Genomic DNA, 17,614 nt, shown 5'->3' with positions numbered 1-17,614 from the left:
GCGCCATAATCTGCTGTTTGTATCTGTACCATTTTGGTATTGATTGGACTTTTTGATGACTTTTTTTACTTTATTTTTTCTATTATGAAAAAAATGAAATTCTAAGTTTGGTATTTTTTTACGTTAACGCCATTGATTGTACGGGATATTTTGTTACATTTTAGTTCGGACAATTACGTACGCACCAATACCAAATATGTTTATTTGTTATCATGTTCACATGGTTTTTATATGAAAAATGGGAAAAGGGAGGGTGATGTGATTTTTTTTTTTCTATATGGAATGGGTTAATATATGTGTGCGTTTAAACTTTTTTTTTTTTTTTTTTACACTTTATTGGTCCCTAAGGGGACTTTAGGAAGGAATCAATAGATTCCTCATACAGAACAATGAAGTTCCATAGAACTCCATTGATCTGTGCTCATTTGGTTGAGCCAGGCTCAATGAAATTCAGATCCATGGAGCCATGGGATGAGAGGTAAGCCCCCCGTCTACCTCTATAGTGGATCGCGATTGTACTGCGGGGGGGGGGGGGCGATCCATCCCACTAGACCACCATGGATTGTGATAAGATCCCTTTAGATCGCCGCTGACAGCGGCAATCATAAATGGTGATCGCCACAGCCAGGCTATTAGCGGCGCCCCCAGCTACAGCAATCAGCTGGGGAATCTGGGTATGGAGCAGGCAGGAGTCAGGAGCGCCGAGGTCCGGTGTGAGGTGCGAACCGCGTCCATTCTGCACCTCACTGGCCCTGCTTGCCCGATGCAGGGCTAAACGCATTACAAATTCACCTGCCCGACGCCCGGAACTGCATATTGGTGTAATCTATAGTATAGATGAGCTAAAAATAGTATAGTCACTGGGGAAATTTACTAAACAAAATGGGCCTGAATTTTTTCAAAACCATGGAATGCAGGTTAGTCACTTTTTACGCCTACCTAAACAATTGTTCAAATTTGGCATATTTTACAATTCTCATAGCCACAACCCATTTCAAAAGTCATTCGCCATGATATTGCTGTACATCAGCCATGAGGTGGTAAAAGGTAGTGAAATGTCACTCACTTTAGCAAGTAGTGACAAATCTGTTATGCAATGTGGGACATTTTCTTAAAATAATAGTAGAAAGTCATCCTCCAGCTGAGGTATACAAAGATACTGCACCCCTGGCGCTCTCTCGTCCGGTCCCTTCCAATCCCCTTATTTTTATATAGCCAACTAGCTAAATTTCTCCTTTGCATTTTACATGCCTGGTATAGTAAAGTCTGCACACTCTCCGGCATTGTTGCGTTGCTCTATATGTGGGAGGGAGCACTGGGATTTGCAATCCTGGTATTTGGTATTTATAAATTGTATTTTTTTACGTGCTGTTTCAATAATGTTATATTTTAATAGTTTGGGCTGTTTTTTCCAAACAGTGTGTCTCCAGTTGTTACAATACTACAACTCGCAGCATGCCCCCACAACCAAAAGCTGTGATTGTAGGCACTGATCAATGTTGTGCCATAGCACAGCATTGATCAGTGTTATCGACGCCCCATTACTACAGGCTGCTAATTTTTGGATCGCTTATCAGACGAGCAAGAGGCAGGTAGGGAACCTCCGCCTGTCCTCTCAGCTAATCGAGACCCTGTGGGTTTTGCCGCGAGTGGTCCGATCAGCTCCACTGAGCTACAGGCATTTGTTTTTGGCATTTTAGATGCCGCGATCAACTTTGATCACGGCGCCTAAAGGGTTAATGCAGGACATCACTCGGATCGGTGATGTCCAGCATTAGCCACTATGAAGCGAGCTCAGCTCCTGAGCTTGCTTCATACACCTGCCACATGGCTGCTCCGTTTATAAACAGCGGCCAGTCGTGGCGGGGTTAAAGCGCAACTGTCACCTCCGTACAGGTAGGGAGGTGCAGTTACCATTGCATAGAGCAGAATGTGAAGTAAAATCAATTCAATCCAAACGAGACAAACAGACCGCACACTATTTTAGAGAGCACACCAATAATTTATAAGAATTCCATAATTTTATTAAGTACAAAAAAAGAGAAAAAAGCACATATAAATGTGATACATATACAAAATAGTGAACAAAGCTCTAAAAGCAATTAAAAAGGCTCATTGGGAGCCACAACACAGTCCTAGCAAGGGGCCATGAACCCCCTAAGCTAGTAAGCCACCGTCCTGAAGTGTGGAGTAAACATATAACATATACCATCCGTGTCACAAGGAATAAACAGCACTATATGCAGGTAGGAAGGTACGATGTAATAATATAGTCTAGCAGAATCAGTTCATAAATAACGACTGAATGTGTGCACCAATGTAGAACCCTGGACATACAAACATCCTACCAGTGTATACAACCTGTGTGTAGACATATGGAAGTGACCGGCATGGAAAAGATCAGACAAATGGAACAGGACGGTGCCACGGAGCCCCACGCGTTCCGTCGCTACCCGGCGACTTCCTCAGGTGCTTTTACTCACATTCGCCGCAGTCTGTAAAGTAAAATTCTTACTTTATTCTAATGCCGGGACACAGTCGGATGGGCCGGCTGACTCCTGCAGCGGAACGCCCCCTCTCTCTGCTCCTAGCATGGAGCGCTGCACGTCAATCATACGGATCCTGCATGACTGACGTGCAACGCTCCATGCTAGGAGAGGGGGTGATGTGAGTAAAAGCACCCGCCGAGACCGAAGCGGGAATCAGCAGCTTCCATGCTGCGCGGCCCAGCCCCCGCCGTGAGTTTTCTGTTTCCCCTCCTAGCATAAGCACCAAATTTTGTGAAGGGTGAAATCATTATTCCATTGGGATTGCAATATATCATCCCTACTGTGGACCACTCAGCATATTTTTCATTTGGGGTGGAATTGTCAGATGAAAACAACAATCATTTTGCATTTTTTCATCTAGTGCCTGCAGATCTATGTAATGTCTTGAATTTGACGTGTGAACATGTGTCTTTCTAGGCATTTGCTAGCAAAGAGGTGATCTTGAGTGGAGGGGCTATAAACTCCCCCCAACTTCTCATGCTGTCTGGAATTGGAGACTCTGCAGAACTCACAAAATTAGGAATCCCTGTGATCGCTCACCTGCCAGGTATATGCATTATATATAGCTATGCTTTCTTTCAGTTGTATAGTTCATATGATGTGTATACTGTAATTAGAGATGAGCGAATCGAAGTTGACAAACCCAAATTCGTTACGAATTTCATGAAAAATTTAAATCGCAACGTATACGAATATCGCCGCGATTCTATAGCGCAAATCGCTTCATTAAACTCCATTTTACAGCGTTCCAGGCTATTGAAGACCTAAGATGGCGGATCCACATGTGAGTACATGGGGCAGGGGATTATGGGAGGGCGGGAAACAGCGGCGGGAATGAAGGTAGGCGGGCTGACCCTGAATCACATGTGAGATGCAGCCTATCAGTGTTCACTGACCCCCTGTGATGTCACAGCCCCTATATAATCGGCGGCCATCTTGCCTCTCTTCATTTCATCTATGCACTCAGATGGAGAGGACGGGACTGCGTGTGTGTGAATAGTTCATACCACAGCGTTACACTGCAACTGCTAGTCACATCAGCATTAGGGAAAGGCAGGAGTGCAGAGTGCTTTGCTTTTACACTGAGAAGGATCATTGATTGCTAAACCTCCTATTCACGTTATTGAGCATTGCAGCAGAGAGGGGCAGATACCTGTCAGCTGCCTCATACAGATCTCCAAGCTGCCTGAGTTTATTTTTATTTGCTCCACAAATCTTCTGCTGCTCAGAATTGTGTGACAGAGTGCAACTTAGGGTTTAATCCCTGGATTTTTTTTTGTGGTGCTGCACTGTTGGGTCCTGCTGCTGTTCAGAAATACGTGATTGTTCAGTGGACTGTAGTGCATTTGTACCATTTTGTACCTGTTAATCTGTCAAGGGGCTGGCTACATACTGTGCAAGTCCAAACAATACTATTCACTGGCTGTTTTATTTTTTAAATAGTTTTTTCTGCGTATAGTTACGCATATATAACTGCCCCCATCAGTGCTTACCGCATAGGTACATCCAAGTATTGTACCATTTAGTACCTGTTAAGCTGTCAAGGTGCTCCATACCGTCAAAGTCCAAACAATAATACTCAACGGCTGGTGTTATACAAAAATACAGATTTTTTTCTGCTAATAGGCATATTACTGCCCTCATCAGTGCATACCGCATAGGTACATCCAAGTATTGTACCATTTAGTACCTGTTAATCTGTCAAGGTGCTACAAACCGTCAAAGTCCAAACAATAGTATCCACCGGCTGGTTTTTATCAAAAATACTGAGTTTTTTCTACTAATAGTTAGGCATATTACTGCCCTCCTCAGTGCATACCGCATAGGTACATCCAAGTATTGTACCATCTAGTACCTGTTAATCTGTCATGGGCCTAACATACTGTTCAAGGACAGCTGTAAGTAATCACCTGCTAGATAAATACTGTATAAAGAGTAGTATAGCATATTGTAATACCCTCATAAACGCACTAAGTATGTCAGGCAGAGAAGTGCCAGGACGTGCACAGAGGAGTGGCAGAGGCCTAAATAGTTCAGGCAGAGTTGGTAGCAGACTTGGGGCGAGTGGCAACAGGAGTCGCAGCGAGAGGCCTGAGCTCCCGTTATCAGCCAGCGGTCGTGTCTCCACCAGCAACCCATCTGCCGTCGTGGATTGGTTAACACGCTCATCCACATCATCACAAGTGACATCTGACACCCCCAGTCAACAGTCGGTGGGTTCCTCAGACACAACCCTCAGTTGGCATGGCCCGGGAGCAGTCCCTGTCCTCCCATTGCCTTTGTCCTATGCTGTTCCCTCTCCTAAAGAAGTATCTTATGCTGTGGGTTCAGCTCCACTATTTACTGAGGACGATCTAATAGAAGACAGTCAGCAGCTACTGGACAGCCAAGATGGGGAGGAGACATGCGCCGCTTGCTCCGCTAGGCAGCCAAATAGTGATGCGGAGAGTGACGTGGGAGGCGGTGTTGCAAGTGTTCAGGGTCCTGAAGCTGACACTGTTGGGGAGCCAGGTGCAGAAGGGGCTTCATCATCATCAGGAGAAGAGAGTTGCAGGTTGCCCTTGAGGCAGCAAGGCGGTAGCACGGTTGGCAGTCAGCGTGGTGGCAGTAGTGGAAATTCAGGAGCCAAACGTGCCCGAGGGAGACCACCTGCTTCGCGGCAGCCTACCTTTCCAGGAGGTAGTGAAACAGGGGTTCTTGGAGACTGCGCCAGTAGCAGTCAATTAGTGCGGACTGGGGGAGGGAAAATCAGCTACTCGGTGGTGTGGAAGTTTTTCATGAGGCATCCGGAGGACGTTCACGTAGCCACATGCAAGATCTGTCGGCAGAAGGTGAAGTGTGGCCAGGGTCCCAATGTCGGCACCACGGCCCTGCGTCAACACATGCTTCGCCACCATAAAGCTGCCTGGGAGAACCGTGGCTCCGATGTAGTGGTCCAGCCTGCTGCATCACCCAGTGGCCATCCGCTCCCTTCTTCATCCAGCCAAGGCTCCACCACCTCAGCCAAAGGGAGCTGTGTGTCAAACCCTTCTTCTGTCGCTCCTGCTTCTCCCGCTTTTAGTCAGCCTTTCCGCCAACAATCCATCGGCGAAGTCATGTCCAAGAGACAACAGTATGCGCCCACTCATCCAACGGCGCAGAAGTTGAATGTGCTCCTGTCAAAGTTGCTGGTGTTGCAGTCCCTCCCTTTTCAAGTGGTGGACTCTGCACCTTTCAGAGAATTGATGGCTTGTGGAGAGTCCCAAGCCGTCATTTCTTTGCGAAGAAGGCAGTACCAGCCCTGCATAAGTTTGTACAAGAGAAGGTGGGCCAGTCCTTGAGCCTGTCGGTGTGTTCAAAAGTGCACGGCAGCACCGACGTGTGGAGCTGTAACTACGGGCAGGGACAATACTTGTCTTTTATGGCCCACTGGGTAAATGTGGTTCCTGGACAGCCACAACAGCAACTTGGACAGGTCACACCGCTTCCTCCTCCACGCTCTCGCTCCCAGGCAGTTGGTCCTGTTACAGTGTGCGACACCGGCCCCTCCTCATCCTCCACCGTGTCCTCGGCCTCCACTGCACGTCCAAATCTCGGTGGCCCTTCATCGTACCATGTGTGTAGGGCACGGCAGTGTCAAGCTGTTCTTCACATGGTTTGCCTTAGCAAACGGAGTCACACAGGGGAGGAACTGCTAAAGTTCATTCGGAAAGAAATCAGAGTATGGCTTACTCCATGAAATCTGGAAATGGGAACCATGGTGACCGACAACGGGAAGAAAATCGTGTCCGCGCTGCGACAAGGAAGTGTGAAACATGCACCCTGCATGGCACACGTGTTGCATCTGGTTGTCAAGCACTTCAAGTCTTCACCCCATTTGCAAAACATCCTGAAAATGGCAAGGAAACTGTGCATGCACTTCAGCCACTCGTACACCGCCAAGAACACCTTCCTTGAGCTGCAGCGTCAGAACGGTATCCCACAACATAGTCTTATTTGTTACGTTGCCACACGTTGGAATTCCACCCTCCATATGTTGGACAGACTATACGAACAAAGAAAAGCCATCACCGATTTCTTGATGATCTAAGCAGATAGGAGTACTCCCCTGAGTAACTTCAATGTGAACCAGTGGCAGCTCATACGTGACACCTGCCGTTTGCTGAGGCCCTTTGAGGAAGCCACATTATTTGTGAGTCACCTGGATTACGCCATGAACTACGTAATTCCACTCCTACATTTCCTACAACAAATGATTGAAACCATGGCTGGTCATGGCAATGGAGACGTTGCGCCTACATCTCAAGGCTACATGAGCCCTGTGGGGGCTGAACTGGAGGAGGAGGATGATGAGGGGCAGAGCCGAGCACAGTTTAGGTTGGATGAGATGGCTGGTGTTTCTAGTCTTCGCACAGGAGAGGAGGAGCAGCCAGAGGAGCTGGAGGGTTATGAGGAAGTTGAGACAGAGGACCGAGACACACCGTGGCAGTATGCAGTGGAGATGGAGGCAGGTAGTCCCTCCGAGTCACTGGCGCAAATGGCAAGATGCATGCTCAGTTGCTTGAATAGTGACCCCCGATTTGTCAAAATTCGTCAGCGGGATGACTTCTTCACCTTATTAGACCCTCGCTACTGTCCCAAAATGGGGGCCTTTTTTACACACACTGAGAGGGAGAACAAACTGACCTACTACAGAGAGATTCTACGTAGTCAGTTGGCTGATGCCTATCGGCCACATGGTCCATCCACTCGCAGGTCTGACTGGGGGGGGGGGCCTCTGCGCTCACCTTCCACTGCCATGGCTGCTGGGGAGGGGAGGGGTGGGAGGAGCAGTACCAGCTCAATCAGCAGCAGCCTGAGTCTACAGCTGATGAGTAACTTTCTTCACCCGCATAGTGAAGCAACTCATCAGCAGCATGTAAACATGGAGCAGGACCTGAACCAGCAGGTGGTGGCATACCTTGACATGGCCATGCCAACAACCATTGAAGATCCGCTGGACTTCTGGGCAGCCAAACTTGATTTATGGCCACAACTAGCAGAGTTTGCCCTGGAAAAGCTGTCCTGCCCGGCCAGTAGTGTGCCATCAGAGCGGGTGTTTAGTGCGGCCGGGGCCATAGTCACCTCAAGGCGAACTCGTCTGTCCACCAAAAATGGGGAGAGACTGACGTTTGTCAAGATGAATCAGGGATGTATCAGCCAGGATTTCAAGCCACCAATGCCAGATGCCTCAGAGTAGATTGACCATGCTGCTACACCAACATTTCACAATTTTGGTTGGTTATGAAACCCTCTTGGGTTATCAGTTAGGGTTATGAAACCCTCTTGGGTACTGCGATTGCGTGCTCCTGGCTCATCCTGTGTCTTTCAGGAACTACTTTCCTCACTGATGGTTCTGGCCTTGGGCCTTTAATTTTTGGATGTTTAGCAGTAGCTAAATATATGCTTAATGCAAATGTCAACATTGATCTTTAAATGTAAGGGGTTATGAAACCCTCTTGGGTACTGCGAATGCCTGCTGCATTCTCATTCTGTGTCTTTCAGGAACTACTTGCCTCCCTGCCCTCAGGCCTTGGGCCTTCAATTTTTGGATGTTTAGCAGTAGCTAATACATGCTTAATGCAAATTTCAACATTGATCTTTACATGTAAGGGGTTGGTTATGAAACCCTCTTGGGTACTGCTCCTGACTGCTCCTGACTCATTCTATGTCTTTCAGGAAATAATTGCCTCCCTGATGCCTCAGGCCTTGGGCCTTAAATTTTTGGAAGTTTATCAGTAGCTAATACATGCTTAATGCGAATTTCAACAATGATCTTTAAATTCTCGGCGCTCTGCTAGGGCCTTCTCCTACCCCGCCGGGGCCGATCCGAGAACCTCGCTAAACCATCCAATCGGTAGTAGAGACATGCGGTGTGTACAAAGGGCAGGGACTTAATGAACCCGAGCTTATGACCGGCGCATAGTTGTGATTCTTCTTTCCTGGCAAATAATTGCAATCCCTGATCCCTTTCGCGAACTCACCTGTCGATGAAAGATAGACACACTCTGGTCCGTTGTGTGTAGCGTGCGTGCAGCCCCGGACATCTGAGGACATAACACACCTGTTATTGCTAGATCTCGCGAATGATCGTGCAATGTAAGGGGTTATTAAAGCCTCTTGGGTACTGCTGATGCCTACTCCTGACTGCTCCTGTGTCTTTCAGGAACTACTTGACTTCATTATGCTTCTGGGCTTGGGCCTTTAATTTTAGGATTTTTGAAATACATACATACATGCTTAATTTAAATTTCAAAATTTATGGTGCAATGTATGGGGTTATTAAACACTCTTGGGTAGTGTTTTTTTTTCACATTTTCTGATAATTATCACAGTAATAAACTTGAATTCTCCACAATAATAACCATTACACCATTGAACGATTGTTGCGTGTGATTTTTTTAAGTAAAATTTTCAAAAAAAAATATGCAGAAGTATGAACTCTGCTTCTTTATTTCATACAAAATTCTTTTATAGAAGAATGTCTTTTGGTGGTCCACCATCCTGCATTATAAAGTCTTCTGGACTCTTGGATATGCGCTTGTTCTTAAACAAAGGTACAAAAACCAAAAATGGCCGTCAGGGCTACGGAGACATTGCGCCTACATCTTACGGCCACATGAGCCCTTTGGGTGCTTGTGAGATTAGGTCCTTTGTACCCACACGGCGGGGTCCAGGACACAAGTTTTGATTTAAATTTCAAATAAAAAAATCACACATTTCAATGGTCTCCTCATACTGCAGCCAACTCCAGGCTGCATCATTCTGGTAATAAATAGAGAGCACTCGCTGTCCTAAATTTTTTGTTAAAATTTTTCGTAAAATTTTTTGTCTTTTTTATTAGGGATTGTGAAGCTTTGGTGCGTACTCATGCATCAGCCAACTCCAGCCTGTGTCATTCAGGCAATATATGGTTTACTGATGGCGCTGCTGGGCCTGGGTCTGGGAATTTCAAATTTTCTCATAGGTAGCACTCGCTTTCCATAAGTCTTCTTCATAAATTTCTACAATTGTTGTGTTTTTTTGGAGGGATTGTGAAGCCCTAGTGTGTACTCATGCATCAGCCAACTCCAGCCTGTGTCATTCATGCAACATATAGGTAGCACCCGCTGTCCTAAATATTCTTAAAATTATTTTAAAAATGGTTGTTTTTTCTTTGGGATTCTGAAGCCCTGGTGTGCACTCAATGCTGCTTCCTGCTACACTCTGTCAGCCCGTTGGTCCTGTGACAGTGTGCTACTCCGCTTCCACATCCTCCACTGTGTCTTAAGCCTCCACGGCCCGGACAAGTCTCAGTGGCCCTTCAGCATACCATGTGTGCAGGTCACGGCGGTGTCACGCTGTTCTTCACATGGTTAGCCTTGGCGAGAAGTCTTGGAAGCAATGGCCGGTAAGGGCAATGGAGACGTTTCACCTAAATGTCACGGCCACATGAGCCCTGTGGAGGCTTGTTGGATTTGGTCCTTCGTACCCACACGCTGGGGTCCGGGACACGCAAATGTTGTTTTAAATTTCAAATAAAAAAAATTTATGGCGCTGCTGGGCCTGGGTCTGGGAATCTCAAATTTTCTCATGGGTAGCACCCGCTATCCAAAATCTTTTTCAAAAATTTCTAAAATTGTGGTGTTTTTTTTTTGGGGGGGGGGGGGGGGGGGATTGTGAAGCCCTGGTGTGTACTCGTGCATCAGCCAACTCCAGGCTGTGTCATTCAGGCAATATATGAGTTACTGATTCCGCTGTGGGGCCTGGGTCTGGTAATTTCAAATTTTCTCATAGGTAGCACTCGCTATGCAAAATCTTTTTCAAAAATTTCTAAAATTGTGGTGTTTTTTGGGGGGGATTGTGAAGCCCTGGTGTGTGCTCGTGCATCAGCCAACTCTAGGCTGTGTCATTCAGGCAATATATGGGTTACTGATAACGCTGTTGGGCCTGGGTCTGGTCATTTCAAATTTTCTCATAGGTAGCACCCGCTATCCAAAATCTTTGGTTTAAATTTCTTAATTCATCTTTTAATCTTAGGGATTGTGAAGGCCTAGTGCCTACTCATGCTGCTGGCAACTCCGGGCTGTGCCATTCATCCACTATATGGTCTCCTCATGCTGCCAACACCTCCATGCTGTGTCATTCAGCCACTATATGGTCTCCTCATGCTTCAGCTTCATCCAAGCTGTGTCATTCAGCCACTATATGGTGTCCTCATGCTGCCAACACCTCCACACTGTGCCATTCAGCCACTATATGGTGTCCTCATGCTGCCAACACCTCCACACTGTGCCATTCAGCCACTATATGGTGTCCTCATGCTGCCAACACCTCCATTCTGTGTCATTCAGCCACTATATGGTGTCCTCGTGCTTCAGCCTCATCCAAGCTGTGTCATTCAGCCACTAAATGGTCTCCTCATGCTGCCAACACCTCCACGCTATGTCATTCAATCACTATATGGTCTCCTGACACTGATGCCACCACCAGGCTCTGTCATTGTGCTGCTGTGCGACAGTGATTCTAAAAGCGATGCCGGTAATCTGCATGTTATTCTGAATAACAGTATTATTTCACTACCCCAGCACACTCCATATGCGTTTTAGAACACAGCAAAGTGTTCTATACCCCTATAGAGGCTGTGTGTAGGCTAGAAATAGCCTTTTTTAATATAGATTCGCCGCGAAAAAATTTGTATCGAAACAAACTTTTTCGGAAAATTCGGCTAATCGGCCGAATCGAATTTTTGAAAAGTTCGCTCATCTCTAACTGTAATCACAGAAATCTAATTTTAGAAAGCTAAAATTAGATTTACAGTATATTACCAGTATTTCCAAGGTTTGCTGGTCTCCAAGTGACAAACACTAATGGTCGCCATTATCTGTCCCACAGAGGTTGTTCAATCACCTTCCACAGACTCTTCATATACAAGGCTGTGTTCACACAGAGTACTCTGGGACTCCAAAATGCGCTTTTACTTAAAAGCAAAATTAGCCTAGACCGTTTTTATTGCTTTTTGGTGTTTATATCTTGTGACTTCAGTTATGTTTGATAAGTTACTACTTATGATTATTGTAGGAGTGGGACAGAATCTTCAGGATCATCTTGAAGTTTATATCCAGCAGATGTGCACCAAGCCTGTTACTTTATATAGAGCACAAAAGCCACTCATGATGCTTAAGATTGGCGTGGAATGGATGTTGAAGTTTACAGGTGAGTGTGTGGTATATACAGTTTATACACTGCTTCCTTGTATTGTCAGGCATGGCCTTAAAGGGGTTGTCCATTTCTTTTTTTTTTATAGATCATCATAATCCCTCTCTTTCTCTTAGTAGTTTCCTCCAACCTTTTTTTTTTGCCTGATCTATTTTTGACTTGTCTGTTTACATACAAAAAGAATGTCCTTATGGTTTCATATCTACAGTGGGGATCAAAAGTTTTGGCACCTCAGGTAAAAATTTGTATTAATGTGCATAAAGAAGCCAAGGAAAGATGGAAAAATCTCCAAAAGGCATCAAATTACAGATTAGACATTCTTATAATATGTCAACAAAAGTTAGATTTTATTTCCATCATTTGCACTTTCAAAATAACAGAAAACAAAAAAATGGCATCTCCAAAAGTTTGGGCACCCTGCAGAGTTAATATCTTTTGCTGCCCCCTTTGGCAAGTATCACAGCTTGTAAACGCTTTTTGTAGCCAGCCAAGAGTCTTTCAATTCTTTTTTGAGGTATCTTTGCCCATTCTTCCTTACAAAAGTCTTCCAGTTCTTTGAGATTTCTGGGTTGTCTGTCACGCACTGCTCTTTTAAGGTCTATCCATAGATTTTCAATTATGTTGAGGTCAGGAGATTGTGAAGGCCATGGCAAAGCCTTCAGTTTACGCCTCTTGATGTAATCCCTGTGGATTTTGCGGTGTGTTTAGGATCATTATCCATTTGTAGAAGCCATCCTCTCTTTAACTTCAGCTTTTTCACAGATGGCATCAAGTTAGCATCCAAAATTTGCTGAAATTTTATTGAATCAATTTTTCCTTCTACTCGTGAGATGTTCCCTGTGCCACTGGCTGCAATACAACCCCAAAGCATGATTGATCCATCCCCATGCTTAAAGGGGTACTCCGCCCCTGACATCTTATCCCCTATCCGAAGGATAGGGGATAAGATGTTAGATCGCCGCGGTCCCGCTGCTGGGGACCCCGGGGATCGCCGCTGCGGCACCCCGCCATCATTGCTGCACAGAGCGAGTTCGCTCTGTGCGTAATGACGGGCGATACAGGGGCCGGAGCAGCGTGACGTCATGGCTCCGCCCCTCATAACATCACGGCCCGTCCCCTTAATGCACGACGCCACGCCCCCTTCCCATAGACTTGTATTGACGGGGGCGGGACGTGACGTCACGAGGGGCGGAGACGTGACGCAACGATGCTCCGGCCCCTGTTTTGCCCGTCATTACGTGCAGAGCGATCTCGCTCTGCGCAGTAATGATAGCGGGGTGCTGCAGCAGCGATCTGACATCTTATCCCCTATCCTTTGGATAGGATATAAGATGTCTAGTGGCGGAATACCCCTTTAACAGTTGGGCAGAGGTTCTTTTAATTAAATTCTGTTCCCCTTCTTCTCCAAATGTACCTTTGCTCATTCCGGCCAAAAAGTTCAATTTTAACCTCATCGGTCCACAGAACTTGTTTCCAAAATGCATCAGGCTTGTCTATATGTTAATTTGCAAAGTTCAAATGCTGATTTTTGTGGTGAGGACGTAGAAGAGGTTTTCTTCTGATGACTCTTCCATGAAGACCATATTTGTACAAGTATCTCTTTATAGTGGAATAGTGTACCACAACTCCAGTGTCTGCCAGATTTTTCTGGAGGGATTGTGCAGTCAAATGCGGGTTTTGAATTGTTTTTCTCACAATCCTGTGAGCTGATCTGTCTAATATTTTCTTGGTCTTCCAGATCTTGCTTTAACTTCCACTCTTCCTGCTGACTGCCATTTTTTAATTACATTCCGAACAGAAGATATTGACATCTGAAAATGTTTTGCTATCTTCTTATAGCCTTCTCCAGCTTTGTGAGCATCAACTATTTTCAGTTTCAGATTTCTAGACAACTGCTTAGAAGAACCCATGGTGCTGATTGTTGGGGCAAGGTCAGATGAGTCTGGGCATTCAAAACTTTTGAGATTGACATCACCTGGTCTTCCCAGATGATGATTGAGAACAATCCATGACACCGGCAGGTATCAGCTTTGCAAAGGGGGCAGTGCATGCTATAAATTCTGCAGGGTGCCCAAACTTTTGCAGACGCCATTTTTTTGTTTTCTGTTATTTTGAAAGTGTAAATGATGGAAATAAAATCTTACTTTTGTTGACATATTATAAGAATGTCTAATCTGTAATTTGATGCCTTTTGGAGATTTTTCCATCTTTCCTTGGCTTCTTTATGTACATTAATACAATGTTTTACCTGGGGTGCCCAAATTTTTGATCCCCACTGTATGTCGCAGGGGATGGCAGTTCTTTTATTGCAGCCAGCCTCCTGACCCCCACCCTCCTCTCCAAATGTACTCCATCTACTCTACCTCTAGGCAGGAAAAAACAGGACTTTGCTTTGCTACAAGTGTATGTCTGTAGGGCTGCATGGTGGCTCAGTGATTGGCAATATTCCCTTGCAGTACCAGAGTTATTGGTTCAAATCTAGATATATATTTATCTTTTGCTAAATTATATATATGGAACATACAACTCCCACAAAAGTCATTAAAATGCTAGTTTATTGAAAAGTCCTCGACAACCTCTTTAATGCCATTGATCTTACATTAAATCAGATGGTGAAAAGTCTCTTTCTATCTCAATGTGTCCTGGGAGCCGTTGCACACTACACAAAGGACAGATGGGCTGTTTACCTGTAAATGTTAGACAGAAATGACTGAGAATGAAATGTATGTTTTTAAAGCTGTTTATGTTGTTGCTCTGTGGTGAATATTTTACACTATTCTCATAGCTTCTGTGGTTTTATGTCACTGTTTTGACTGATCAATCAGGGCAGTAAATAATTTACAGCGTCTGCTCTTTTTCTTCCATAAAGCAGGAACAGTATTAAGCGGCATAATAAAGCAATAAAACCTAATACTTACCAGAACGTTATCTCTTTTTTTATGTTTATTTGCCATCAGGTTATGGGGCTACGGCGCACCTAGAGTCTGGTGGATTCATCCGAAGTGCCCCTGGTGTTGAGCACCCTGACATCCAGTTCCACTTTCTCCCTTCTCAGGTCATAGATCATGGACGAGTGAATCCAAAAATAGAGGCGTATCAGGTGAGAAGAACACAACATGTAATGCTCTTGTGGATGGACATTATACCTCGAGTATAAACTGAGAAAACTATTGCATTACTTATGTGGCGGTAACAGCACAACTCGGGCTGCTGCACAGTCCACACGTCAGAAGTTCCGCTACGGAAACTTCTACAAAAATTTTACAGTGTCTCAGGTACTTTCAAGGGGTTCAATGTATTAAACCCTGAGGGACAGATTTATTAAAACTGATGTTTTATATAAAAATAGCATTCAAAGGTTATGGACACATTTGAAAAGCATTTTGTTATTCTTTCTTTGTACTTATTATTTAGCAAAAAAGAAAACATTTGCCCTATAGGTCTTTATTAACTCCTTTATTATCTCCTCTCCTTCTAAGAGACTTTGGGAAAGATTTATCAAAACCTGTGGACAGAGGAAACGTTGCCCAGTTGCCCAAAGCAACCAATCAGATTGCTTCTTTAATTTTTTTAAAATGGCCTCTGAAAAATGAAAGAAGCGATCTGATTGGTTGCTGTGGACAACTGCACCCCTTTTACTCTGCACAGGTTTTGATAAATCTCCACCATAATTATTTTATTTTTCTATCTTCAGAGCCATATGATTATCTGTATTCCTCAGATTGGTATGATTACAATGAAACCCAATTTGTATAGGTCCAATCATGTTGTACTACTAAAATCAGTGTTTTCCAAACTGTAGCAAAACTACAACTCCCAGCATGCCTGGACAGCCAAAGGCTGATAATGGTGGCCAAAAAGTGTAAAAAAAAATGTATGGTAAAATTGAATGATGTAATTAAAAAAGTACAACTGGTCACACAAAAACCAGGCCCTCATATGGGTCTGTGGATGGAAAAATAAGAGTTATGGCTCTCTGTATTCTAAAGGCCAAAATGGGCTGTGTCCTTAAATGGGCATTCTCATTAAAGTAAACGTTTTATATCACATATATTAGAAAGATTTTTATTTTTTAATAATCTATTTCTTAAAAAAATAATGTTGTTTTAACATATTTTTTCTCCTTTGAAATCCTGCCACTAGGTGTCGCCCTACTGGGTCCTGGATGACTTTCGTAAGGCGCGTTCAGACCACTGCTTTCCATAGCAGTGGTCCCACTGCAGGAAATCATGTCCGCGCAGCTCGCTCTCTGCCTGTATTTGAAACAGGCATAGAGCGAGCACAGTCCTCATGCGCGTGCATAATTTAAATATCCCTGCCCTCTGCATCTTCCCCTTATCCTCCCTTCCAGTACCATTCATCTTGCAGTGCAAGTGGCAGTAGAAAGAGGATAGAGGAGGATATAAGCTCCGAGATTGGTTAGTATAATATATGTTGAAAAGCAGGAAAAAGGGCGGAAGCCGGCCGTGGCAGGTATCAGACGACGTTATGCTGGCCGGGCCACGCCCACTTCCTCCCTCACTGGAACAACGCTGACTGAGCAGGCTGAGAAGCCTGTAAAAAAAATAAAGGGGGGGGGGGGGGGTGTTGAAAGTAATAAAAGGCAGGATTAGTGTCAGGATGTCTCAGGGACAGATTCTGGAGGGATTTAGGGCATTGTTTGGACAGATTTTAGCTTACATCACATCCCTCGTGCTTTTCCATACATAATCTGTGGACATTAATATATGCATACAGCTCCCCCTATGGACAGTCATTCTTATAGGTTACCTGTATAAAGACCAATGAGGGACAGTGGTATGAACCATCAGAGCCTGAGTAGTGTTCAATACAATGGAACCAACAACCAACTCCAGTGGATAACTTTTTTTTTTTTTATCAACCGGTGCCAGAAAGGTCAGAGGTGACAACATCACACAAGGGGCAAAGCTAGAGCTCAGAGACAAGATTCAGCCAAGTTTTGTAAATTACTTCTATATAAAAATCTTAATCCTTCCAGTACTTATCAGCTGCTGTATTCTCCACAGGAATTTCCTTTCTGTCTGACCACAGTGCTCTCTGTTGACACCTCTGTCCATTTCAGGAACTGTCCAGAGCAGGAGAAAATCCTCATAGCAAACCTATCCTGCTCTGGACAGTTCCTGACATGGACAGAGGTGTCAGCAGAGAGCACTGTGGTCAGAAAAGAAATTCAGAAAGAAAAGAACTTCCTCTGTAGTATACAGTGGCTGATAAGTAATGGAAGGATTAAGATTTTTAAATAGAACTAATTTACAAAGCTTTTTGGCACCAGTTTATTTAAAAAAAAAAATTTCCACTGGGGTTCTTTTAGTTCTATCATAACACCACAATGATAAATGTGGTGCAATCTGCGGCCGTCGTCTTATCTGTTGTGACACCTCGCTGGATTTACCCCATTGTCTGTCAGCTGGCAGGGAAAGGGTGTTTTTGAGTTTTAAGAATCCAGGCAGCTCATTACGAAATTCCAGGACTTAGTCCAGTAAGTTGTTTTGCCAAAAATTTTAAAAGGGAGACTGTCCTGCTTCTGGATTCAGATGGCTGAGTTAAAATATTACCCATTTATTGGTAGTTTGGAAGGGTATTTGGTGGGTGTTGTGGCTGGTAGTTTGTGCAGATAACCTAAGGCAGTGTTTCCCAACCAGGGTGCCTCCAGCTGCTGCAAAACTACAACTCCCAGCATGCCCGGACAGCCTTCGGCTGTCCGGGCATGCTGGGAGTTGTAGTTTTGCTGCAGCTGGAGGCACCCTGGTTGGGAAACACTCGCCTAAACTAAAAGGAGCACTCATGTTCGTGTTGAGTTTTACTTGAGTGATGGTGAAAGAGTTAAC

General features: G+C 44.7%; 1 protein-coding gene across 2 annotated transcripts in view; it reads left to right on the top strand.

Annotated features, from left to right (window-relative positions):
• Positions 1-17,614, top strand: part of CHDH (choline dehydrogenase) — a 31,422-nt gene that overhangs the window by 7,892 nt on the left and 5,916 nt on the right. For both annotated transcript variants that reach the window (XM_056524377.1, XM_056524376.1), the window contains 3 exons: positions 2,967-3,096; positions 11,628-11,762; positions 14,723-14,865. In XM_056524377.1, coding sequence (XP_056380352.1) covers positions 2,967-3,096; positions 11,628-11,762; positions 14,723-14,865 — 408 coding nt within the window. The remainder of the gene's footprint in view (positions 1-2,966; positions 3,097-11,627; positions 11,763-14,722; positions 14,866-17,614) is intronic.

The sequence above is a fragment of the Hyla sarda genome, chromosome 6 (genome assembly GCF_029499605.1).
Source record: "Hyla sarda isolate aHylSar1 chromosome 6, aHylSar1.hap1, whole genome shotgun sequence".
Taxonomy (NCBI): domain Eukaryota; kingdom Metazoa; phylum Chordata; class Amphibia; order Anura; family Hylidae; genus Hyla; species Hyla sarda.
This window is presented reverse-complemented; position numbering and strand designations above follow the sequence as displayed.